Source organism: Pelophylax lessonae (assembly GCF_965119305.1).
Source record: "Pelophylax lessonae genome assembly, chromosome: 9".
Lineage (NCBI taxonomy): Eukaryota > Metazoa > Chordata > Amphibia > Anura > Ranidae > Pelophylax > Pelophylax lessonae.
In genome coordinates, this window is record NC_138776.1 from 228016399 (window position 1) to 228042385 (window position 25987).

Here is a 25987-nt window from a genome sequence, read left to right on the forward strand (position 1 = left end):
GGCTTTGCTACCCAGCGATACACCTGTTGGTTTTCGCCCCCTACACCCGCTAAGGCGTGTGTTTGTGCCCAACTCCCCTGTTGCCCCCTGCGACTTCTGCTGGACCTGGGCCCCCGGGCCCCCTTGCTTATTCTGATTGTATTTTGCTGTATTTTTGCTGAATACCCTGGGGGTCCCTGGCCTCCTGATCTTGTTCTCTCCCAGTCGCATGTGGGCCTGTTCTGGTTGAGGCACTTGTTTGGGAACATGCCCGCACAAGTTGGGGTTGGTGCAGGGCAGGGAGGGGGGATTGGGGTGTTACCTTTGCTTATGGTTTATATTTGGTACAATCTCTATACTGTTTTTGTTTTATGCACATTGACCTCAAGTAATAATTATTTGCTCTTTTGCTGCCGTTTATCACCGCTGGTATATGACCGTGGACTTGTTGGTTCCGTGGTCTTGCTGCCTGAGATCCTGGGAGCCTCCGCTCCGCGCTCCGTATTACCCCTGCCATGGCCGCATTGAAATTGTTGACGTGGAATGTCAGGGGTATGCGCGATAAGATTAAACGAACGGCTGTCTTTAATGTCCTACGCCGTGTACGGGCTGATATTATAGTTCTGGTGGAGACACATTTGGAGGGCCGTGTACAACAGTCCCTCAAACGACCCTGGGTTGGTTGGGTGCAGCATTCTGCTTATAGCTCACACTCCAGGGGTGTGGCGCTACTGGTGGCCAAATCGGTACATTTCCAGCTCCTAGGATCTCAGGTCGACCCAATGGGTAGATATGTTTTTCTCAAAACGTCAGTCTATGGGGAATTGATACTACTGATGGCTTTCTATGTGCCCCCCCCTTACTCTGCTGTGATTGTTATGGAGGGACTGGCGTTTATGGCACAGAGCCCAGGGGCCCCGGTGATCTGGCTGGGTGACTTTAACAATGTGATGGACTCGGGTCTGGATAGGTCCGGTGGCGCCTCCCAGGCGCCGCCGGGGTCGTCCCCGACCAGGTTCTCCCGATTGTTGGAGAGCTTTGGTTTGGCCGACTCTTGGCGCAGCAAATACCCCGCTCAGCGTGCGTACTCCTGTTTTTCGGCTGCACACCATTCTATGTCACGCATTGATCTGATATTGCTGTCTCGAACCCTGCTCCCCAGGTTACTGACGGCAGGCTTCGCCCCACGGACTCTGTCTGATCACTGCCCTTATTGGATACTGTTGTCCTTGCCCTGCAATAGACCTCCCCCGGCCTGGCGCCTGAATCCCGCCTGGCTCCCCTTGGTGTCTGATGGGAACGACATTGAGGGGACCTGGACACAATTCTTCTCGGACAATGAGGGCACTGCCTCCCCGGCTGCGGTGTGGGAGGCGTTTAAACTGTTCGCCAGATCCACTATGATTTCCAAAATCAAGGCTGTTAGAGCGCGGGCTGCTGAGGAGATCTCCAGGGCAACGACAAATCTAATTGAAGCTGAACAGGCCTTTATGGGGGACCCGACTCCGGCACATGAATCTCAGTATAAATTGACCTCTAAAGTCCTTTCCCAACTTGACTATGAGAGGGCGAAATCTAAGATGTTTTTTCAGAAGCAGAATCTGTTTGCACATGGTGAGCGGGCGGGGAAACTCCTCGCATACTTAGTTCATTGTGAGGATAGGCCCCCGGTAGTTATTACTTTGAAGGATGACCTGGGTAATGAGATCGCTGATCCTGCTGCGGTGACACAGTGTTTCCGCTCATTTTTTAGTACTCTTTACACCTCTAGGGCTCCCGCTGACTGCACTGACATGCATGACTTTTTGGACTCTATTGACTTTCCCACTTTGACACCCGACCAGTTGGCGACCCTCGAGGCACCCATCTCTGTGGAAGAGATTGCAGCAGCCGTGTCCAAGTTCCCCAGATCTAAGGCCCCCGGCCTAGACGGCCTCCCGATTGAATTTTTCTCCCAATATTCGGAACTCCTTTCTCCTAAATTATTGGCTTTGTTTCAATCTCTATTCAAAGATGCAACCCTACCCCCTTCTATGCGGGAGGCGCTGATTGTGCTCATTCCCAAGCCGGGCAAGGATGTACACGCCCCAGAGTCTTACCGTCCCATCTCTTTGCTCCCAGTAGACACTAAAATCCTTGCGAAAATTTTATCCCTCCGCCTTAACAAGGTGATCCTTTCACTCATACACTCGGACCAGGCCGGGTTCATGCCTGGGAGGAACACCTCATTTAACCTTCGCCGGTTATTTATGAATCTCCAGGCACAGCACGACGGAATGGGTGGCAGGGTGGTGGTCTCATTGGACACGGCTAAAGCATTTGACTCGGTAGAGTGGCCGTTTCTGTGGACCTGTCTGGACCGATACGGCTTTGGACCTAATTTTATTAAGTGGGTCAAACTTCTATATAGCGCCCCGGTAGCTAGGGTCCTGGCAAATGGCTGGCAGTCGACCGCCTTCCCTTTATCCCGTGGCACTCGACAGGGGTGCCCCCTCTCCCCCCTGCTGTATGCCCTGGCCGCGGAACCTCTGGCGATGGCCATTAGAGCACATCCCGGGATTCGAGGCCTACGTAAGGGACCGCTGGAGGAGAAGATCAGCATGTATGCAGATGACACTTTGTTATATTTGGAAGACTCTCGAGAATCCCTACTCACGGCCCTTTCTTTAATTGAACGATATGGACGATTCTCCGGTTTTCAGATAAACTGGGATAAGTCACAAATTCTCCCGCTTGACGAGAGCCCGCAGGCAATTGCCCCCGCAAACCCGGCCCTACAATGTGTATCCCGCATTAAATACTTAGGGATTCAAGTGACAGCTAACTCAGCAGATTATGTCCCGGATAACGTTCAACCCCTGTTCCCTCTGCTTAAGGCTAAAATTCAAGTATGGTCCAAATTACCTCTGGGAGTGATGGGTAGAGTCAATTTAATTAAAATGATTCTCCTTCCCAAAATACTTTATGTTGTATGGCACTCTCCTATTTACCTGCCACTCAAGCTGTTTAAGCAGATGGAATCACTCCTCAAGACCTTTGTTTGGGGTGCCAACCGGCACAAGATCTCCTGGCGCAAACTCAAGAATCCTACAAATCTAGGGGGATTGGCCCTGCCGGATTTTAATCTGTACTATCTGGCAGCTCAGTTGTCCCAGTTCTTTCACATAGATAAAACGGATAGAGAACGCTTTTTGACCCTGCTCTGCCCTGGGTGGGCTCATCCCCTCGGGGACCCCCTCCTGGTTATCCTTCGGGGTGTCAGGGGCTCGCCGGAGCCCTTGTGCCCCAGATCTCTTCTATACCATTATTGTCGGATCTGGGAGGTGGTAGCGTCCAGGCTTCGGTGCCCTCCATTTCACACATTCACCCCTCTGTGGCATAATAGCGCATTACGCGAGTTCCTTTCCATCCCTGACCTGTCGATATGGAGCGGGAGGGGTATTCTTCTCCTTAGCCATATCTCCACGGCCACTGGTCTGCGGTCTTACGAGGCCTTGCAGGATCAGTTTGCGATCCAGGGCCCCATGCACTACAGATACTTACAGCTCTCCCATGCCTATAGATCTCAATTCCCTGACGGCCCTCCTGAGCTGGAATCGGTTACCACCCTTGAGATTGTTAAAAGTACAGAACCCAGTCACCTTATTTCCATGTTCTACTCTGAACTTCACACACCTTCCTCGACCACTTTGGCATTTGCACTTAAGACCCGCTGGGAGCGCAGTGTGGGGGCCATGGAGGATGAGGAATGGGAGGATGCCCTGGAGACGTGCCGCAGAGTGTCGCCAAAACTGTCGGATCGCCTAACTCAGACCTTTATAATACACCAGGCTTATCTCACCCCACTTAGACTGTCCAAATATCACCCAGACTTGGTCCCTTCTTGTCCTATGTGTGGAGACCCTGACGCCTCCTTCTTTCATCTCTTGTGGAGCTGTCCCCAATTACAGACTCTAGGGCAACAGGTAGTCACATTCCTGCATGACAAGATGGGGTCTCCTCTGCAACTCTCCCCTAAGGAGTGTCTCCTGGGGGTTTACCCAGATGGAGAGATGCCCAAATCCACTGTCATATTTCTTCAGGAAACTTTGTTTATAGTACGTAAACTGATAGCCAGGAGGTGGATGAGACCTACTCCTCCTACTCTAGGTTTGTGGATTAAGGAAGTTAATAGTGTCATCCCATTTCATAAACTTTTATATAAACATAGGGGGTGCCCTCGGAAGTTCAACAAGATCTGGGACAAATGGGTGCAGTGCCCTGATACGGCTCGGGAATGCAGTGGGTAACTACTTTACGTTGACCGCCCCTGGTACACCAATATTTTCTGTTCGAGTGTTGGATCGACGGAGAGCCACTGACTACTGCTTTGTTTTCACTATGTCTGTTCTGTTTCTCGGTGATGATCATTTTGTATATTTGTATTTTTGTACCCCAATGTGTTATGAACCTGATTGCAGTTTCAATGCACGGTTTATTTTTGTATTGTACCAAAAATTTCAATAAACCTCACTGTTTTAAAAAAAAAAAAAAGAAGAGGGGCGGGGAATAATTGTTAATCTTGATTAAAGTTTAAGAGTGGTTATTTGGAGATTAATTATTCAATAGTTTGTTTATTTGGTTAATTCTATTTTGGTTAAATCCAATAATAAAGCCGCGGCAATTATTTATCCAAGAAAGGAGTTTGCGTGTTTTATTTAAAATTAAAGAGGAAGTAAACTCAGCTTTATTATTCTCTTTTTTTGAATATTTCTGTACAACAAAGTATTTTAATGAATTGCACATTGTAACCTTATTATAAAACCATTCGCAAATACCTTTTTGTTGATTTATAACACATATCTTCTTCCGGGAATTGGCTGTGCCATCTTTATTCATGATTTTAGTCTCCCCTGTGGAGGTAATTTCCGCCCTTACTCTTTCTCTCTGTCGAAATCTCATGCATGCGCGATCGTGTGCTGTTCAAGCCTCTTTCCCGACCGCTGTTACTACGGCAACCGAGCTCCAGCGTATCCTATGGATGTGTGTGCGATGCCCTGGTTCACTCCCCCTGTGTGACGTCTCACAGTCACAAGGGGAGAACCAGGAGGGAGGAGGAAGTACAGCACAGTATCTGGTTCACTCCCCCTGTGTGACGTCTCACAGTCACAAGGAGAGAACCAGGAAGGAGGAGGAAGTACAGCACAGTATCTGGTTCACTCCCCCTGTGTGACGTCTCACAGTCACAAGGGGAGAACCAGGAAGGAGGAGGAAGTACAGCACAGTATCTGGTTCGCTCCCCCTGTGTGACGTCTCACAGTCACAAGGGGAGAACCAGGAAGGAGGAGGAAGTACAGCACAGTATCTGGTTCACTCCCCCTGTGTGACGTCTCACAGTCACAAGGGGAGAACCAGGAGGGAGGAGGAAGTACAGCACAGTATCTGGTTCACTCCCCCTGTGTGACGTCTCACAGTCACAAGGGGAGAACCAGGAAGGAGGAGGAAGTACAGCACAGTATCGCGAGCCTTCATAGCATGCCGTTTTGTAGAGGAACTGTGAGACCCGGTGTTCCGTGAAAAAAACCTACCCGTGAGAAATGCCTACCCTCGTCACTTCCGATGCACGGCAAGTGTGTGTAACGCGGCGGTTACATTAAAACAGCTCGGCTGCAATATGAGTCATCTCCACTCCTATCCCTGTCACTTCCCTGATCTGGGCTAGTAAATATAAAAGCGGCAGCGGGTGTATGCAAAGATAAATCATGGAGCCGAGAGCCTCTTTTATATTTACTAGCCAAGATCAGGGTAGTGACAGGGACAGGAGCGGAGATGACTCATATTGCAGCACAGCTGTTTTAATGTTACCCGCTGCGTTACACACACTGCCGTGATCATTTCATTACCTCCGAGCATGCGCACTAGTCAGCTCCTCTGCTGTTCCATTACATATCCCGGGCTGTGAGCATGCGCACTGCTGCGCTGTTCAGCTGTTCCTGGCAGGAAGTGACGAGGGTAGGCATTTCTCACTGGGTAGGTTATTCTCACGGAACACCGGCATGCTGTTGTTAAAGAAACGGCACACATAGTGTGCCGTGGATTGAAGGACCAACTGCGCATGCGCCGGTGACGTAATAAAGCTTTTCTTTACAGATTGTAGGAAGATGATAAAAGTAAGTAAAGTTTCACAGGCAGCGATCTATAGCTATAGTAATGTAGATTGGATTGAGCTAAAGTTTAAATGGGGAGTTTACAACCTCTAATTAGCTTGCCTCCTACAATACCCATGTAATAGTACGTATTTAAGGTGCCAGGTTGCACTGAGTTGGGGGGCGGGGATTTATTAAAAGACAAGTCCCCCAAAAGTGGACTACAATAAATAAATAAATATAGTAAATAATATAAATTAACGATGACAATTTTTATGTCTTTTCGGTATGGAACCTTGATTTTTTTTATTGTAGGCTTCACCCTCAGTATGCATAAATCTTGTTTTATCCTTCCATATCCTTATCCTTATCCTTTTTTTAGGACACCAATAATTTTTGACCTTCAGAGAATTTATATCTAACAGAAGATAACATTTTTTCTGGGAGGCATTTTTTGCAGCTGTTTAAAAAGTAAGCAATGAGAACTTGCAATGCTATTTTCTAAACCCTTATGTATACACATATTTCAACTCAGATATGGGTTTAAAGTCTAACCTTTTGTTAAGAAAAAAAATACCACTGTGTCTAATAAGGGCCCTTAAAGCTACATAGTTACATATTTTAAAAGGTCGAAAAGAAACACAGATCTATCCAGTCCAACCTATACTGTAGGTTGAAAAGAGACACAGGTCTATTCAGTTCAACCTGTGATGTATGTGTGTGTGATTTTTATTCTCTAACATTTCCCTTAGCTCTGTATATTCTGCTTCCTGTGGAAGACATCACAATTAGTGTTGAGCGAACACGGACTGTATTATTCGTGTTCGTACCGAATAATTGGATTTTTTTTACCCGAACACGGACACGGACACTTTACTGTATGTTCGGGTAAAAATCCGTGTTCGGTCGTTTTATTTCCGGGTTTTGCATGCTTTGGCGCTCTTTTCATGGCGGGCTTTCAACAGCCAATCAACAATCGTTTAACTGGTGTGCCTTAAGCCATCCCAGCCATGCCTGCAAATGTCTTAGTAGCTGTGATTGGCCGTCTGAAGCATGTGACCAAGTCTTTATAAGTTCGAGGCAGCCGCCGCAGCAGCGTCATTCTGCTGCTTAGCTAAGGGACAGAGCACACATCAATGTGCTGGCTGCTGATTAGGGAAAGATAGGCAGGAAAAAACCATTTGTGTCCGGATAGAATTGAGGGACAGGTCGGAGTGTTTAGGCAGGGCGAGTTGTAGGCATTTTAGGGATAGAGTCTGCTGAATTATAGGGTCAGTGTCTTCTACAAACTACAATCGATATTGCTGTGTGGGGGGTGGGGTGAATCTGCACTCAATCCTGATCTACGATCTCTTCTCAATCCTGTTAGGGACAGAGTCTGCTGAATTTTAGGGAAACTGTGTTCTACAAACTACAATCGATATTGCTGTGTGGTGTGGGATTGGAGATAGGCAGGTGTCAGTGATCCACATCCATTTTTCTGTGTGTGAGCTGCAGTGAACACAATCTTTTTGGGCTGCAGTGAACACAATCTTTTTGGGCTGCAGTGAACACAATCTTTTTGGGCTGCAGTGAACACAATCTTTTTGGGGTGCAGTGAACAAAATCTTTTTGGGGTGCAGTGAACACAATCCTTTTTGGTGTGCAGTGAACACAATCTTTGTGGGGTGCAGTGAACAAAATCCTTTGTGGGGTGCAGTGAACACAATCTTTTTGGGGTGCAGTGAACAAAATCCTTTTTGGGGTGCAGTGAACAACATCCTTTTTGGGGTGCAGTGAACACAATCTTTTTGGGGTGCAGTGAACAAAATCCTTTGTGGGGTGCAGTGAACACAATCTTTTTGGGGTGCAGTGAACACAATCTTTTTGGGGTGGAGTGAACAACATCCTTTTTGGGGTGCAGTGAACAAAATCCTTTTTGGGGTGCAGTGAACAAAATCATTTTTGGGGTGCAGTGAACACAATCTTTGTGGGGTGCAGTGAACACAATCTTTTTGGGGTGGAGTGAACAACATCCTTTTTGGGGTGCAGTGAACAACATCCTTTTTGGGGTGCAGTGAACACAATCTTTTTGGGGTGCAGTGAACACAATCTTTGTGGGGTACAGTGAACAGAATCTTTGTGGGGTGCAGTGAACACAATCTTTGGGGGGTACAGTGAACACAATCTTTTTGGGGTGCAGTGAACACAATCTTTGTGGGGTGCAGTGAACACAATCTTTTTGGGGTGGAGTGAACAAAATCATTTTTGGGGTGCAGTGAACAACATCCTTTTTGGGGTGCAGTGATCAAAATCCTTTTTGGGGTGCAGTGAACACAATCTTTTTGGGGTGCAGTGAACAAAATCCTTTGTGGGGTGCAGTGAACAGAATCTTTGTGGGGTGCAGTGAACACAATCTTTGGGGGGGTACAGTGAACACAATCTTTTTGGGGTGCAGTGAACACAATCTTTGTGGGGTACAGTGAACAGAATCTTTGTGGGGTGCAGTGAACACAATCTTTGGGGGGTACAGTGAACACAATCTTTTTGGGGTGCAGTGAACACAATCTTTGGGGGGTACAGTGAACACAATCTTTTTGGGGTGCAGTGAACACAATCTTTGTGGGGTGCAGTGAACACAATCTTTGGGGGGGTACAGTGAACACAATCTTTTTGGGGTGCAGTGAACAACATCCTTTTAGGGTGCAGTGAACACAATCTTTGTGGGGTGCAGTGAACAACATCCTTTTAGGGTGCAGTGAACACAATCTTTGTGGGGTACAGTGAACAGAATCTTTGTGGGGTGCAGTGAACACAATCTTTGGGGGGTACAGTGAACACAATCTTTGTGAGGTGCAGTGAACACAATCTTTGTGGGGTGCAGTGAACACAATCATTGTGGGGTGCAGTGAACTCAATCTTTGTGGGGTACAGTGAACACAATCTCATACTTCTGAAGATTTGAGGGTGCTGCCTGTTCCATACTCCCCCTACTCCTCATCTAGCCTTTTAGGGGTACAAACAATAGTAATTGGGGCCTAGTGTGGTTGTGTACGTGTGATATACATACACTTTTTTTGGATCATATTTTCTATTCCGCTATTTAATCAAAAACCTTTGGGGATCAGTTAAATTGGGGGATAGTCTGTGTTGGTACGTGTGAGAGAGATCCACCTTTCCAAGTTGTTGGGGTTCATCTCATACTTCTGAAGGTTTGAGGGTGCTGCCTGTTCCATACTCCCCCTACTCCTCATCTAGCCTTTTAGGGGTACAAACAATAGTAATTGGGGCCCAGTGTGGTTGTGTACGTGTGATATACATACACTTTTTTTGGATCATATTTTCTATTCCGCTATTTAATCAAAAACCTTTGGGGATCAGTTAAATTGGGGGATAGTCTGTGTTGGTACGTGTGAGAGAGATCCACCTTTCCAAGTTGTTGGGGTTCATCTCATACTTCTGAAGGTTTGAGGGTGCTGCCTGTTCCATACTCCCCCTACCCCTAGCCTTTTAGGGGTACAAACAATAGTAATTGGGGCCTAGTGTGGTTGTGTACGTGTGATATACATACACTTTTTTTGGATCATATTTTCTATTCCGCTATTTAATCAAAAACCTTTGGGGATCAGTTAAATTGGGGGATAGTCTGTGTTGGTACGTGTGAGAGAGATCCACCTTTCCAAGTTGTTGGGGTTCATCTCATACTTCTGAAGGTTTGAGGGTGCTGCCTGTTCCATACTCCCCCTACTCCTCATCTAGCCTTTTAGGGGTACAAACAATAGTAATTGGGGCCCAGTGTGGTTGTGTACGTGTGATATACATACACTTTTTTTGGATCATATTTTCTATTCCGCTATTTAATCAAAAACCTTTGGGGATCAGTTAAATTGGGGGATAGTCTGTGTTGGTACGTGTGAGAGAGATCCACCTTTCCAAGTTGTTGGGGTTCATCTCATACTTCTGAAGGTTTGAGGGTGCTGCCTGTTCCATACTCCCCCTACTCCTCATCTAGCCTTTTAGGGGTACAAACAATAGTAATTGGGGCCCAGTGTGGTTGTGTACGTGTGATATACATACACTTTTTTTGGATCATATTTTCTATTCCGCTATTTAATCAAAAACCTTTGGGGATCAGTTAAATTGGGGGATAGTCTGTGTTGGTACGTGTGAGAGAGACGTACGTGTACGCTCTCAGATGGGAATGCCAGTACGTGTGCTGGCATTCCCATCTGACAGCGGGGCCACAGTGGAAGCACAAGGCAGAGGAGGAGGAGGAGGAGGTCGCCAACGCAACCAGGGCACCGCCAGCACCTCAGAAGGCAGGGTTAGCATGGCCGAAATGTGGAAAAGCTTTGTCAGCACGCCACAACAAACAGCAGCACCAGCAGCTCAGATGGAACGTCTTAGCAGGAGGCAGCATTTTACCAACATGGTGGAGCAGTATGTGTGCACACGCCTACATGTAGTGAATGACGGGTCTGCCCCCTTCAACTTCTGGGTCTCCAAATTGGGCACATGGCCTGAGCTTGCCCTTTACGCCTTGGAGGTGCTGGCGTGCCCTGCAGCCAGTGTATTATCTGAACGGGTATTTAGCACGGCTGGGGGCGTTATAACAGACAAGCGCAGCCGCCTGTCCAGAGACAATGTGGACAAGCTCACGTTCATTAAAATGAACCAGGCATGGATCCCACGGGACTTTTCCGTACCTTATGCAGAATAGCAATGGATACCGACCTTACCCACCCATTGTTCCATTTTTGCTCTTTCTCACTCTTTTGGGGTGTACCCTCATTTAAAATTTTTGAAAAGAAGCAGTGTTGGCTACCTCGTCCTCCTCCTCAGGGCCAGATTAATGTAGGGGCTATTGGAGCTGCAGCTCCAGGCCCCTACCTTTTATATAGGCCCCGGGTTGGCCATATTCACTGTTACCGCTCTTCTGTCACTTGTAAACACAGAAGTCTGGCTTCTATGCTCGCTTCCCCAGGCAGCACCCTCAGAACCTCCCCACACAGCGTGAAGGCCGGACAAGGAGGGACAGTTGGCGATGCATGGATGTGTTTATGGGCTTCAGAGACAGCATCCCATGTTGAATTAGGCATGCATGGCTGCACCCTTCCTCCTCTGGGTGCATGGCAAGGCACGGCCCTTAAGGCCCTTCAAAATCCTCAGCACCAAGCCCATGATGCTGTTAATCCGGCCCTGGTCCTCCTCCACCGCCGCTTCCACCTACACCGCCCATAGGTGTGCGCAGCCTATTGCATTAAGGTGTGCACCCCAAAGTTGAAATACACATGCATGTGTTTGCCAGCAGGGAGAGTAATGTATCGGGGCCATGTACCTGTAGGCAAGGAGAAATAGAGCAGAGCAGGTCCCAGGGAGATCTTTCCCATCTCCTCACTGGCAATGCTATGTGCCCTAGGTGATTAGGGTGTGCCCAGGCACACCCAGCACACCCTGTGCGCACGCCTATGTCACCGCCACATCCACCACCACCTCAACCTCCCTCCTACTCCATATGGGCCTCGTCCTTCAGAGATGAAGAAGAACATTGTTTTATTTTTCTGTTTTTTTTTTGTTGTTTTAAGTTATTTCCCTATCCACATTTGTTTGCAGAGCACTTGCCATGCTCTTAATTACGTTTTGCTGCCATTTGCAGCACTCTAGCCCTTTCCTTTGGTGTTTTAGAGCCATTTTAGTGCCTTAAAGTTCGGGTCCCCATTGACTTCAATGGGGTTCGGTGTCCGGGAAAAGATCGGTAAAAGTCCGGGACACGGACCCGGACTTTTTTTTAAAGTTCGGCCGAACCCGTCGAACACGGACATCTAGGTGTCCGCTCAACCCTAATCACAATCTAAGGTTAAACCTACTTTCTTCTAACCTCAAAGCATAACCATGTGTCCTCTACAGGGACCTTGGAATAAACTGTTTTTTTTACAGTTACTGAAGTCAACTTTGATGTATTGAACCAGTGTTTTGTAAAGTGGTAGAATTATTAATTATCTCTAAAATATATCACTTTTTAATGCATGAGAGTATTTTGTGAAATTGGTTAGTTGCATCTTGGCATTGCAAGGACCTCTAGATCTGAAAGCACCTTCGGATCATTTTACATCACTGATTCTTCCAGGGGAACCCCTCCTAATGTGTTATTATGCATGTGTATTTTTGGCACCCAAGTACCTTTCTGTTTTCTTTGCTTTTTGTCTTGGTTTCATTGTATGGCTGGAAAAAAAATGAATGTTCTACATGGGCTGCCACACATTTTGGTTTTGCAATTGTTTGTAATGAATCATGGAACTATAATGATAGATGTGAAGTAGCTCCCCTTACTCCCCATGTTTCACACACTACGACAGGGTAATTAACCACTTAAGCCCCAGAAGATTTTACCCCCTTCCTGACCAGGGTTTTTTTTGTGATTCGGCACTGCGTGACTTTAACGGACAATTGCGCGGTCGTGCGACGCCGTACCTAAACGAATTTGACGTCCTTTTTTTCCCACAAACAGACCTTTCTTTTGGTGGAATTTGATCACCTGTGCAATTTTTTGATCATGTGCTATAACAATATTTTTCAAATTTTTTTATATGAAATCCCCCCCCAAAAAAATGTAAAAATCAAAATGTTTTAACATTTTTGGCCAATTTGTTTTCTGCTACATATGTTTGGTAAAAAAAAATCACAATAAGCGTATTTTGATTGGTTTGCGCAAAAGTTATTGCGTTTACTAACTTAGGGAAAGATTTTTGTCATTTTTGTTGTTTTTTTTTTTAACGAGTAATGGCGGCGATCTGCAATTTTTTTTGCGGGACTGCGACATTGCGGCGGACAGATCGGACCCTTGACTGACATTTTTGACATTTTTGGGGGTACCAGTGACATTACTACAGTAATCAGTGCTATACATATGCACTGTTACTGTAAAAATGACACTGGGAGGGAAGGGGCTAACTTTATTGGGGAAGGAGGGGTTAAGTATGTCCCTAGGGGCGTGTTTCTAACTGTGATTGGACATGGCTACTGGTGTAAGAACAGAGATCAACGGTCCTACATAGTAGAACCGTGTGTTCTCCATTTTTACACAGGGGAGAATGACAGGCGGCTTTGTTTACGTTAGCCGCCTGCCTTTCTCCCTTCACAGCGAACGATCGCGAGTGACCGGCGGACATTGGGTCCGCTGGTCACACGCACTGACTTGTTAGGGAACGAGCCGGGGCGAGCGCGCCCCCGCATATTGGCTCACATGCAAGTGACAGGCTAGTGACGTACCCATACGTCACTTTGCCTGGCCGGGGCTGACCGGTTAAAAAGGAACTAAAAATAAACAATTGAATCAATCGATCGATTGATAAGTAGTTATTTATACCAGGAATCTAAAACTGTGGCCTTTAGTTTATCCAGCTCTTGGGACACTATTCCTTCCATTGATACAAGGCACCATTTCTCCTACTGACACCAATTATTAGGCACCATTACTTCCAATGACTACAAAAGTAAGGCATAATTCCTCCCAGTGACAATAGCGGGGCAATATTTTTCCATTGACACCAACAATGGGATACTATTCCTTCCCTTAACACCAACAATGGGGCACTATTTTTTCTACTGACAACAACAATGGGGCCTTATTCCTTACACTGACACCAAGGCACCAAGGATTAGGCACACTTACTTACACTGACACTAATGATGGGACATTATTGCTTCCACTGACATTAATGGCACTAATGATGGGGCACAATTCCACCCATTGACACCAGTGATGGGGCACTATCCTTCCCACTGGCACTTACGATGGGGCATTTTTTCCTGCACTGACACCAACTATGAAGAACTATTCCTTCCAGTGACACCAACAATGAGGCACTATTCCTCCCACTAATACCAATAAAGGGGCACTATTCCTCTTCCTACTGACCACAGGTGCTATGTAATTTTTTTATTCACACTGACCAGCAAGTGTCAGGCATTGTTTACTCTCTGTGGTATTTTCTACCATAGCTTAGCCACCTAAAGTAAATTGACCCTTTGTTTAGAAAGTTTGGAGACCTCTGAGTTAGACAATTGTAAATTATTTTATTCTCTTTGCAGACAGTCCTTGCTTTTGTCAGCAGCACCAAATCAACCTTTAACTCAGGACTGTATGCAGGGCCAGTGGTAGACTATTTTGCACCCTAAGCAAGACCAGCTACTACCCCCCCCCCCCACTTCACCTGTAGTTCTACTTCCCCCCTCCTAGCACACATCCTCTTTCCCTCCAAATTTTCCATCCTAGCACAAATCCTCTCCCCCAAATCCCCCCTCCTAGCATAAATCCCCCCAATCCCACCTCCTTGCATAAATCCCCCTTAATTCCTCTTCCTAGCACAACCCCCCCCCCCCAAATGACCCTTTCCCAACACAAATCCTTCCTGGATTCTTTCCCACCCAAATCCCCCTCCTGGCTCAAATCCTCCCCCTCCTAGTACAAACCCCCCCCCCTCCTAGCACAACCCCTCCTAGTCAGGGCCGGACTGGCCTAGCGGGATACCGGGAGGTTTCCCGGTGGGCCGCTGGCCCTGGGGCCGCTTTAAGGGCCGCCGCAGCCGCATCGCCGCTTTAAGGCCGGCACAGCCGCATCGCCGCTTTAAGGGCCGCCGCAGCCGCATCGCCGCTTTAAGGCCGGCGCAGCCGCATCGCCGCTTTAAGGGCCGCCGCAGCGCCGCTTTAATCACTGTGTGACGTCAGCCGCTGTGAGCCGTCAGGACGCCGACGGTCACGGGGGCGGGGCGGCTCAGCGGCGGGAAAATTGACTAGCTGAGTCAGTGGAGGGAGGCTGGCTGAGCGTGCGGGCGAGGCTGCGAGTGCGACCCGACTGGTAACTGTCACGGGCACGCCGATTATGATCCCTCCCTCTGCACTCATCCCCACAGTCCCTCCTCCCCGATCCTAAGGGTTTTTGGGTGATGCCAGGTGGGAAGGCAACACATGACTCAGAGCCAAGATATGTCATGTGGGTTTGCCACTGCACCTTCTTTACCCCAACCCCACTCTGCAGTAAAAGACATCTGTGCCCTTCTAACACCCCAGCCCTCCTGAACCCCAGTGCCATCACCTCCAGACCCCCGGCGCCATGCCCCACCTAAACCCCCAGTGCCATACCCATGCCCTCCTGAACCCCAGTGCCATCCCCTCCAGACCCCCGGCGCCATGCCCCACCTGAACCCCCAGTGCCATGCCCTCCTGAACCCCAGTGCCATCCCCTCCAGACCCCCGGCGCCATGCCCCACCTGAACACCCAGTGCCATGCCCATGCCCTCCTGAACCCCAGTGCCATCCCCTCCAGACCCCCGGCACCATGCCCCACCTGAACCCCCAGTGCCATGCTACTGACCCCCAGCACCATGCCCTCCCTACCCCCAGCGCCATGTTCTCCTGAACACCCAGCGCCATGCCCTCCTGAACCCCCAGCGCCATGCCCTCCTGAACCCCCAGCGCCATGCCCTCCTAACCCCCAGCGCCATGCCCTCCTAACCCCCAGCGCCATGCCCTCCTGACCCCCAGCGCCATGCCCTCCTGACCCCCAGCGCCTTGCTCTCCTGAACCCCAGGGCCATGCTCTCCTGAGCTCCCCCTGCCATGCCCTCCTGACCCCCAGCGCCATACCTTCCTGACCCCCAGCCTCATGCCCTCCTGAACCCCAGTGCCATGCCCTCCTGAACTCCCAGCGCCATGCCCTCCTGAACTCTCAGTGCCATGCCCTCCTGACCCCCTCCCCCAAAGCCATGCCCTCCTGAACACCCAGCACCATGCCCTCCTGAACCCCAGTGCCATGCTCTCCTGACCCCCAGCCCCATGGCCTTCTGACACCATAGCACCATGCCCTTTTGACACCCCAGTTTTCTTGACACCCCAGCCCTCCTGATCCCCCCAATACCATATCCTCCTGTCCCCCCGGTGCCATGCCCTCTTGACACTCCAGCCATCCTGACCCCCCAATACCCTGCCCTCCTGACCCCCCCCCCCTGCACGGTGCCCTTCTGATCCCGTAGTACTGTGCCCCCTTACCCCAGCCCTACATACTGATGACCTCTGTACACTGCCCTATATGCTACCTCTGTACACTCCCCTACATACTACTGACCCGTGTACACTGCCCTACATACTACTGACCTCTGTGCCCTGCCCTACATACTACTGACCTCTGTACTCTGCCCTACATACTACTGACCTCTGTGCACTGCCCTACATACTACTGACCTATGTACACTGCCCTACATACTACTGACCTCTGTACACTGCCCTACATACTACTGACCTCTGTACACTGCCCTACATCCTACTGACCCCTTTACACTGCTCTACATCCTACTGACCTCTGTACACTGCCCTACATACTACTGACCTCTGTACACTGCCCTACATCCTACTGACCCCTTTACACTGCTCTACATCCTACTGACCTCTGTACACTGCTCTACATACTACTGACCTCTGTACACTGCCCTACATACTACTGACCTCTGTACACTGCCCTACATACTACTGACCTCTGTACACTGCCCTACATACTACTGACCTCTGTACACTGCCCTACATACTACTGACCCCTTTACACTGCTCTACATACTACTGACACTGGCCAGAAATCAGAGCACATAGCCAGGCTTGAAACTAATCAAGAAAATCCGCTTGCAGTACCAGATGTTCTGCCTTCATGATGGACTCCGGCATCTGACTTGTGGGGGCAACCAATTACCCCCCAGACAAGACAAAAAAATGTGAATGAAAGTGAATGACGAGATTCTCACTGAAGCTAACTTTTAAGGTAGGCTAAGTTTATATTTTTACAGTGACATTAGTTTTAGTAGTTTTTTCAGGGTTTTCTTTATGCCAATTTTTATTATGGATTTGCTAGTTAATTTGAAAAAAAATAAATTATAAAAAGGGGATTCTAAAAAAGGTATCTCTGCACCCCGGTGATCTTTGATCTCTTCAATGTTGTTCAGGTAGATCTCCATCTTTTATAGGTTGCCTACCCCTGCTTTAGAGACTCAGTGCTACGTTAGACACGATTATCAGCAAAGATATGCACTTTCCCCGATATATCGGAGGTGGCCAATATTGCCGATATTTCCGGAAAGTGCGTTTACCGGAGTGATGCCTGCAGCTTGAGGCGTCACCCCGGTACCGGCGTCCATGGCCGACGGTCAGCTGTTTATAATGACAACCGATGCTGAGAAGCCACTCGGCTGTCGTTACAAGGAGCGGGAGGGGAGCCTTCCACGGCTCGTCCAGGTCTCCTGTCCCACTGGGAGACCTGGGCAACCAGCCTGCACGGCTGTCGAATACCCGATCAAAGCCACATTCGGCTCTGATTGGGTCTTCACGCAAAACCCCGGAAGTGATGTCATGAGTAATATCACTTCCGGGTACTGTCTGGCGCCAGATTAAAAAAAATGACGGCATTCAAAACAGCCAAACTTGGCGTTTTGAATGCATTTAAGTGCAGAGGAGGGGTTCCTCCTCTCCCAGATCCCTCCACAAAAGTACTTTTAAAAAAAAAAAATAAAACATTTTAAATGTACAAAAATATCATCCGATACCGATATGCATTGGCTAAAAGATCGGTATTGGCAACGAAAAACCTATATCGGTCAATCACTAGTATGAACGTTTACTGGAAGGGGATACAGAGGGTATATTGGGAATCTTAGTGACGAGCGGTATGCGCTCCGTATCTCTTTTATAGATGGGGATGTAATACAATCTATGATCACCTGAAAACAGGGTGAGGTGACGTTAAGCTGTTGGGTTGGTATAATAATGTTATGGGGCTGGTATGAAATTATTTCCAGGGCTGGTTTTTGTCCCCAGTCCGGCCCTGCTCCTAGTAAAATTCCCCCCATCTCCCCTCCTAACCCCCCCCCCCCCTTTCCCTTCTCATAGCCCAAAATCCCCCCAATCCCCTCTCCTAGCACAATCCCCCCTCCTAGCACAACTTCCCCCAATCCCCTCTCCTAGCATAAATCCTCCCAATCCCACATTCTAGCACAAATCCCCCTTAATCCCTCCTCCTAGCACAATCCCCTCCAAATTACCCTTCCCAGAACAAATCCTACCTGGCTCCAAATGCTCCTCCTCACCAAAATCCCCCCTCCTGCCACTAATTCCACCCTCCTAGCCCAACCCCTCCCAATCCCCCTCATAGCACAATTCCCCCCCCCCCCAAATTGCCCCAATACCCTCTTCTAGCACGAATTCCCCCCTAATTCCCTCTCCTAGCACAACCTCTCCCAATTCCCTCTCCGTGCACAGTTCCCCCACCCCCCTCTCCTGGCACAAATTCCCCTCCAATCCCCTCTCCTAGCAGAAATCCCCCCTCCTAGCACAATCTCCTCCAATCCCCCCTCATAACACAAATCCCCCCATCTAGCACAACCCCCCCCCATTCCCCTCTCATAGCAAAATCCCCCCATCCCCTCTCCTAGTACAAATACCCCCCCCCAATCCCCTCTCCTAGCACAACAACCCCCCAATCCCCCCTACTAACACCATCTCCCCCCAACCCCCCCCCCCTCCTAACACAAATTCCCCTTCTAGCACAGCCCCCTCCAAATTACCCTTCCAAGCACAAATCCTTCCTACCCACCATAACCCCCCCCCCTCCTGGCACAAATTCCCCCCTGCTATCACAACCCCTCCCAATCACCCCAAACATCAGCATCAAACATCATATTTTCAGACCCAATGCCCCCTCCTAAAACAAATACTCCCAATCCCCTCTCCCAGCACAACCCTTCCCAATTACCCCCCACCCCCTTCCTCCTAAAACAAATTCCCCCCCAACCCCCTCTCCTAGCTCAAATCCCCTAAATCCTCCCTCATAGCACAACCTCCTCCTAGTACAACCTCCCCCAATCCCCCCTTCCAAATTACCCTTCCCAGATCAAATCCTTCCTGGCTCCAAATCCTCCAATCCTACCCACCCAAACCCCCCATCCTGGCACAAATTCCCCTCTCCTAGCACAACCCCTCTCAATCCCCCCTCCTAGCAAAATTGCCCCCCCAATCCCCCCTCCTAACACAAATCCCCCCCAATCCCCCTCTCCTAACACAAATTTCCCTGATCCCCTCTCCTCACACAAATTCCCCCAATCCATTCTCCCAGCACAACCCTTCCTAATCTCTCCCAATCCTCTCTCCTAGTACAAATCCCCCCTAATCCCTCCCCTAGCACAAATCCCCCCAAATCCCATCTCATAGCACAACCTCCTCCAATCCCCGCTCCTAGCACAAATCCCCCTCCTAGCACAACCCCTCCCAACCCCCTCTTCTAGTACAATTCCCTCCCCCCAATCCATCTCCGAACATACCCCCCATTCCCCTCTCATAGTGCAAATCCCCCATCCCCTCTCCTAGCACAACCCCACCGCCTTAATTCCCCCCTCATAGCACAACCTCACCCAATCCCCCCTGCTAGCACAACCCCCTCCAACTTACCCTTCCCAGCACAAATCCTTCCTGGCTCCAAATTCTCCAATCCTACCCACCCAAACCCCCCCTCCTGGCACAAATTCCCCCCTCCTAGCACAACCCCTCCCAATCCCCCCTCCTAGCACAATTTTCCCCACAATCCCCCTCCTAACACAAATCCCCCAATCCCCCTCTCCTAGCATAAATTTCCCCAACCCCCTCTCCTAGCACAAATCCCCCCTCCTAACATAATTCCCCTCAAACCCACCTCCTAACACATATCCCCTAAATCCCTCCTCTTAACACAACCTGCTCCAAATTAACCTTCCCATCCTCCCCCAATCCCCTTTCCTAGCATAACCCCCCCTCCAATCCTGCCCCCTAGTACAAATCCCTCCAGTCCCCCCCTCCTAACACAAATATCCCTGTCAATCCCCTCTCCTACCACAATCCCCCCCCCCCCATCCCCTCTCCTACAACAAATTCCCCCCAATACCCCCTACTAGTACAAATCCCCCCAATAGCCCCTCCTAGAGCAAATCCCTCTCCCCCCAGCACCAATCCTCTTATTTCAATTCCCCTACATAGGACAATTTCCCCAAATCCCTTCTCTAGCTACAACCCCTCCAAATTCACTTAGCGGATAGTCACAGCATCCATTAAAAGAGCGGCCTTGAGGGGCACAACTGAAATCTGGGAGGGAGGGGCACAACAAAAATCTGGCGAGCATAGCCCACCCCAGCACCCAGTGGCTGCGTGGCTAGGTGCCAGTGGGCCCTGGACAGCTACCTAGTTTGCCTAGTGGTGGCACTAACCATGATTGTATGCCTCTGGTTGAGACATTCTACAATAATGAGCACTTTCCAGTTTTAAAGGGAAAATATTAAAAAATAAGTGATTATTACTTTTTTCTAAATGCAGGCACCAACATTTGCTTGCAGGAGGTACTGTTAAATGTATTCAGTCAATTGTAATTACTGGTAGAATGATCTTTGAATTTGAGCTACCAGCTACATCCAGTTGCCACAGCTATTATGAAGGGTGGCCCATTTAAAAAGTTGTTCTTTGCAACCTAGTTTATTTCACTATAAATGCAGCAAGATAAAGGATTCCCTTTACTTGAATTCATACCAAATGCAGTGTGGTTCCAGTTTACAGTATGTGCATTGTGGAATTACGCTTTGAGAACCACAAGCTTATAACAACACAAACCGGCATCTAGACTAGTTAAAATTAAGCAGCTGTATAAACTTCTTGTGTTGCCCTCAGTGCATTTCTAATAGTGTGTTACTGTCTAGACATAGCTGCAAATGCTCCTTCTTAGATCTTACCTTGAAGACTCTGGTTTTTCTTTTCCAGGCGATTTTGACTCTTCCACCTCTGGTCTAACTGTTTCATCCTCAGTAGTTTTGCTGCGAGCTTTTAACCGACCCTGTGTATAGAAGTTTATAGTTATTTGTATAGTTATTGTTCTTCTGAATACATGCTTATTCTAATCAAGTCCATGCAGTCATAGCTAATTATTATTATTATACAGGATTTATATAGTGCCAATAGTTTGCGCAGTGTTTTACGTTAGGGCAAACAGTACAGTTACAATACAATTCAATACAGGAGGAATCATAAGGCCCTGCTTATTAGCACTTACAATCTAGAAGGGAGGGTCAAGTTATACAAAAGGTAGTAACTGCAGGGGGTGAGCTGATGAAGAAAATAAAAGTATAGTTGGTGGAGGCAGGATAGCCTTCTTTGACGAGAAAAGTGTTTAGGGTTCACCTAAAAGTGGACAGAGTTGGAGATAGTGAGGCAGATCAGGGTAGGGAATTCCAAAGGATGGGAGGCTTGGGAGAAGTCCCGGAGGCGAGTATGGGAGGAGTTGATAAGGGAGCTAGGGAGCAGGAGGTCTTGGGAGTTAGTTAAAATAAATCTCAATGATTGTAAAATATTAAAGTTGTTCTAAGGTCTTAAAACATGTACTGAGAGTGGGGGGCGTGGCTATCAGGCGGAGCGGATGGCTGCACACTGACACTGCTCCTTTCCACAACGGGCCATTGGAAACCTTTTGTACTGACTAGAAGTCTTGTTTCGAGTCGCTGAAGTGTCACAAAGCAGCGAGCTCAGCATCTGATGACATCCAAGAAAAGAAAGGACTGGACAAAACTGGGAAAAAACACTCAAACCAAAATGGTGCCTGCAGCCCTGCCAGCTCTGCACGAGGCTCCTCAGATGGATAAGGCTCAGCTCCCGGGCATCATCCAAATTATAGGGATGGTGTAGGACACAGGAAGCACCCTTAAGCCCCGTGAAAAGCAAGCAGAAGATGCATAATTCACCATTATCCAACCTGGAGGTAAGCAATCTCAACTCTTCCCTAGAGGACACAAGGGAACCGCAGGATTCTATATCTGACTTCCCCACTACTGAACAACCTGTACTGGATGCCAAATTAAAGGACACGTTAATGTCCCTACATACTATATTGCATGCAGACATCATAGCACTAGCCCAACAATTTAAATCAGATGTTTCAGCTGTCAATGACAGAGTAACCCATATTGAATCAAAAATGGTGGAATTTGCATCCATTTAATGACTTGGTTGACGCCCATAACGGCAGAGACGACAAAATTTGGTCAATGAAATTAAAACTGGAGGATAGAGGATAGATCACAACGTAACAACGTCAATATTCAGAGGATCCCAGAATCAGTCAAGCCTCCAGACCTAAACAAATACTTCACAAATTTACCAAAAGAGGTTCCAATAGAAGATTTGATTATTAAATAAATAAATTTGGTGCTAGACTGTATGATCTGTGTAATTCTAAAGTGCTATACATACAAAAGTTGCAGTTTGATCCAACAAAAATCAATAAATAAAGTGCTCAGTGCAAATGATGCTTGTGTCTTTAAGAAGTGACAGTGCTAAATTCATGGAGTCTTTCATAAAAACTCCTTCTGTGCTTCAAAGTAGGACTTTTTAGATGTTATCACATTTATGAATTGTTGAACACAGATCATACAGTCTAGCAGCGCTGATGCATAATTTATCTTTTGTGAGGATCTTACCTCTGTAATCAGCAGCAGCAACCTAAAGTATAGTTATATTTTAGTTGTTTTTAGTTGGATTGAGAGATTACCCTCAAGCACAAGCACACACATATTTTGAAGATTTGATTATTGACCTTATTCATAGGCTACCGAGACCCAAGCATATTCCCTCTCACCTAGCAAGAGACACACTTGCAAGAATTCGATCCTTTTCATATCAAAGAAAAACTAATTAAAAACACCAGAAACTGTGATAATCTTTCACAAAACCTACAAGAGCGGCCTTTCTTTGCTGACCTGCTGCTTTCACTTGCAACCATCACGAAACCACTAAACAACCATTGCATCACGTATCGCTGGTTGTACCTGGCTAAATTACTTATAGCAAAAGAAAACACCACCTTTGTGGTTACCACCGTAAACGAGGGACTTTGCCTTCTACAAGATTGGAACATAATAGAACCCCAAGGTCCAACTAAAGCAGGTCCTATTCGTTCTCCCCCAAACACACAGGAAGAGTCTGACACTGAGGTGGGATGACACGTGTGCTTTAACATTATAAAGTGAAACACCTTCTCTCTGTTGGCCCAGGAGAAAGCCACATTGTTCACCTTTCTTTGACCCCACTAGTTTGAGCGGGTTTACTTCCCCACAGATTCTTTAATTGAATCGTCTGTTTTTATCTTCTGATTTCTTTTGTTCATCACTGAGGTGGGATGACACCTGAAGACCCTTGGCTCCCATCCTATATAGAAGCTACACCTCACTGAAAGCTCTACCACCCACCAACTACAACATCTGTCAACCAGGTAACTCATATCTGCTGTCTGCCATCTCTTTAAGCTATACATTAAAACTCAAATTAAACTTCAACCAACATAGACTTCAATATGTCTTTGAAAATCTCCTCCATGAAAGTGAAAGGCTTGAACAGCCCATATAAGAGGCGAATGGCTTGGAAAGAAGCCAGTAGTTTTAACTGTGACGTAATTTGCTTTCAATAGATGCACTTTGACTCCCGCATACCACCAGTTTTCCAACACCACCAAATCCAAAATGTGTTCATGGCAAATGGACCCTCAAAAAAAAGAGGATTAGCCATAACCGTCAAAAATTCTGTCCAATTTGCATAACTGGAAATCCATAAGGACATTTCAGCCAGATTTATCATCCTAGTCTGTGAAATAAACAAGGTGACCTATACAATAGTCAACCTATACCTTCCCAATACTAAACAAATTTTTTTCCTAAACAAAATATGGAAAAAGGCATCGTCCCTTTGCAAAGGACATATTATCATATGCAGTGATTTCAATGCTATACCGAACATAGAGATGGTTACCTCGAAGACGGATAGTCTTAAGAAATGAAGAGCTACATTAGCTCACTCTCGTATTGATTCATTTTTAGTTGACAAATTCCTGCTACAAAAGATTACAAAATTGGATATTCACTATATCACATGGTCGATTCACGCTCCAATTTCCATAACTGTGGGGGAGATTTGTACCGAAACAAGGGCAAACAGATGGTGCAATGACATTTTTACATTGTCTCAACCAGATAATAAGAAACAAATTCTTTCTGCACTAAAATAATTATTTGATATTAATGCCCCTTCGGTCAATGACCCCTTCACTTTATGGAATTCACATAAAGTGTATATTAATGGTTTATTAATTCAACTAAGCACCAAACTAAAACAGCAAAGGACAGAACAGTTTAACGACCTTATAGATTCCATAAAACACCTGGAAGACACTAATAAGATTTTACGAATCAAACTATTCTTGAACAACTATTCCAAGCAAGACAGGACCTAAGGTCCCTACTATTGCCCCAACACAATAAATCTATACGATCATTAAAAGCTCATTCAAATAGATACGGCAATAGAGCACACAAAACCCACAAACAGGTACTAGAGTATCCAACGCGAAGGAAATAGCTGATGCGTTTAGTGAATACTATGAGGCGCTTTACAACTTAAACAGATACCAATACTCCAGAACCCTCAGAAAAAATGATTTTGATTTTTTAGCATCAGTTTCCCTACTAACATTCCACCAGTTGAACTTAACCTGTCTGAACCGACCTGTTACAATCCTAGAAATTGAAAAATGTATCAAAAGTCTTCCAAAAAATAAATGCCTAGGAACCGATGGTTACTCATCAGAATACTACCAACTCTTTGGTTCTATTCTAGCTCCCCATATGCTACAGGTCTTTAACACCACTATGTTCAAAGCCAATGTTCCTCCTGAAATGTTAACAGCCACTATAATCACCCTGCCTAAACCAGGTAAAGAACCAAACGTACCACAGAACTTCAGACCAAACTCTCCGCTAAATGTAGATGTGAACATGTATGTTAAATTGTTGGCTAATAGATTGGCTGAGGTTCTACCAGGTCTAATCAAACAAGACCAGGTGGGATTTGTTTCTGGTCACCAAGCACCAGATGCAACCATCAGAATGAATAATCTCTTGCACTTAATGGGAAAGTCCAAAGAGCCTTCTCTGCTCCTGGAGTTGGATGTAGAGAAGGCCTTTGACAGAGTACATCGGGGCTACTTTTATAAAATTTTTGAAAAATTACAGGGACCAATACAATCTGCTACAGCAGCCTTGTACTCCTCCCCCTCAGCATATGTATATACAGAAGGATTATTTTCCAAAAATTTTAAAATATCAAACGGGATGAGACAAGGATGCCCTCCGTCCACTTTGATTTTCGCCCTAATAATGAAACCTTTAGTAGAAAAAATCCAAGCAAATCCAAACACACTGGGTATTACATCTCAAAATGATAATCAACATGTAATTTTACTCTTTGCAGATCATGTGAATTTTATCTCTCGCTGATCCAGCCCTCTCCCTACCAACAGTAAATGAGGAACTCCAACTTTTCAGTAAAGTTGCATCCTATAAAGTACGGTAAATGCACCTAAGTCCAATATCCTAAGCATAGCTATTGATGAGTCCTTAAAAAGTTCCGTACAAAAAAAATTCCCTTACCCATGGACAGAGAAACCCTTGCAATATCTTGGGATTCAACTAACTTTACCCTTCAACACACTGTACAAGGTAAATTATATCCAACTCATATCAAATATTCAACAAGAGATGTCTAGACTCCAAAGATACTACTTATCTTTGTCGGGTCAACTAGCAGCATACAAAATACTACTGCTCCCAAAATGATTGTACTTATTCAGGGCACTCCCTATCCCAATACCCTCTTCCTTCTTTAAGACCATGCAAAAACAATTGTCACAATGTATATGGGCAGGCAGAAAGGTGAAATGCTCCCCTCAAGTTCAATGAAAACATAGGCTGGTAGGAGGCATGGGAATACCAGTCTTATTCGATTACTAGACATTTAGCCCGTTAAATTAAC

The 25987-nt window shown here is 46.9% G+C and overlaps 1 protein-coding gene across 1 annotated transcript in view; it reads right to left on the bottom strand.

The window, feature by feature from the left end:
* TNKS1BP1 (tankyrase 1 binding protein 1) overlaps positions 1-25987 on the bottom strand; it is a gene marked incomplete at its 5' end in the record, with an annotated part of 144126 nt that overhangs the window by 4441 nt on the left and 113698 nt on the right. Inside the window, one exon of the mRNA XM_082267728.1 lies at positions 20869-20969. Within this exon, the coding sequence (XP_082123854.1) occupies positions 20869-20969 (101 nt within the window). The remainder of the gene's footprint in view (positions 1-20868; positions 20970-25987) is intronic.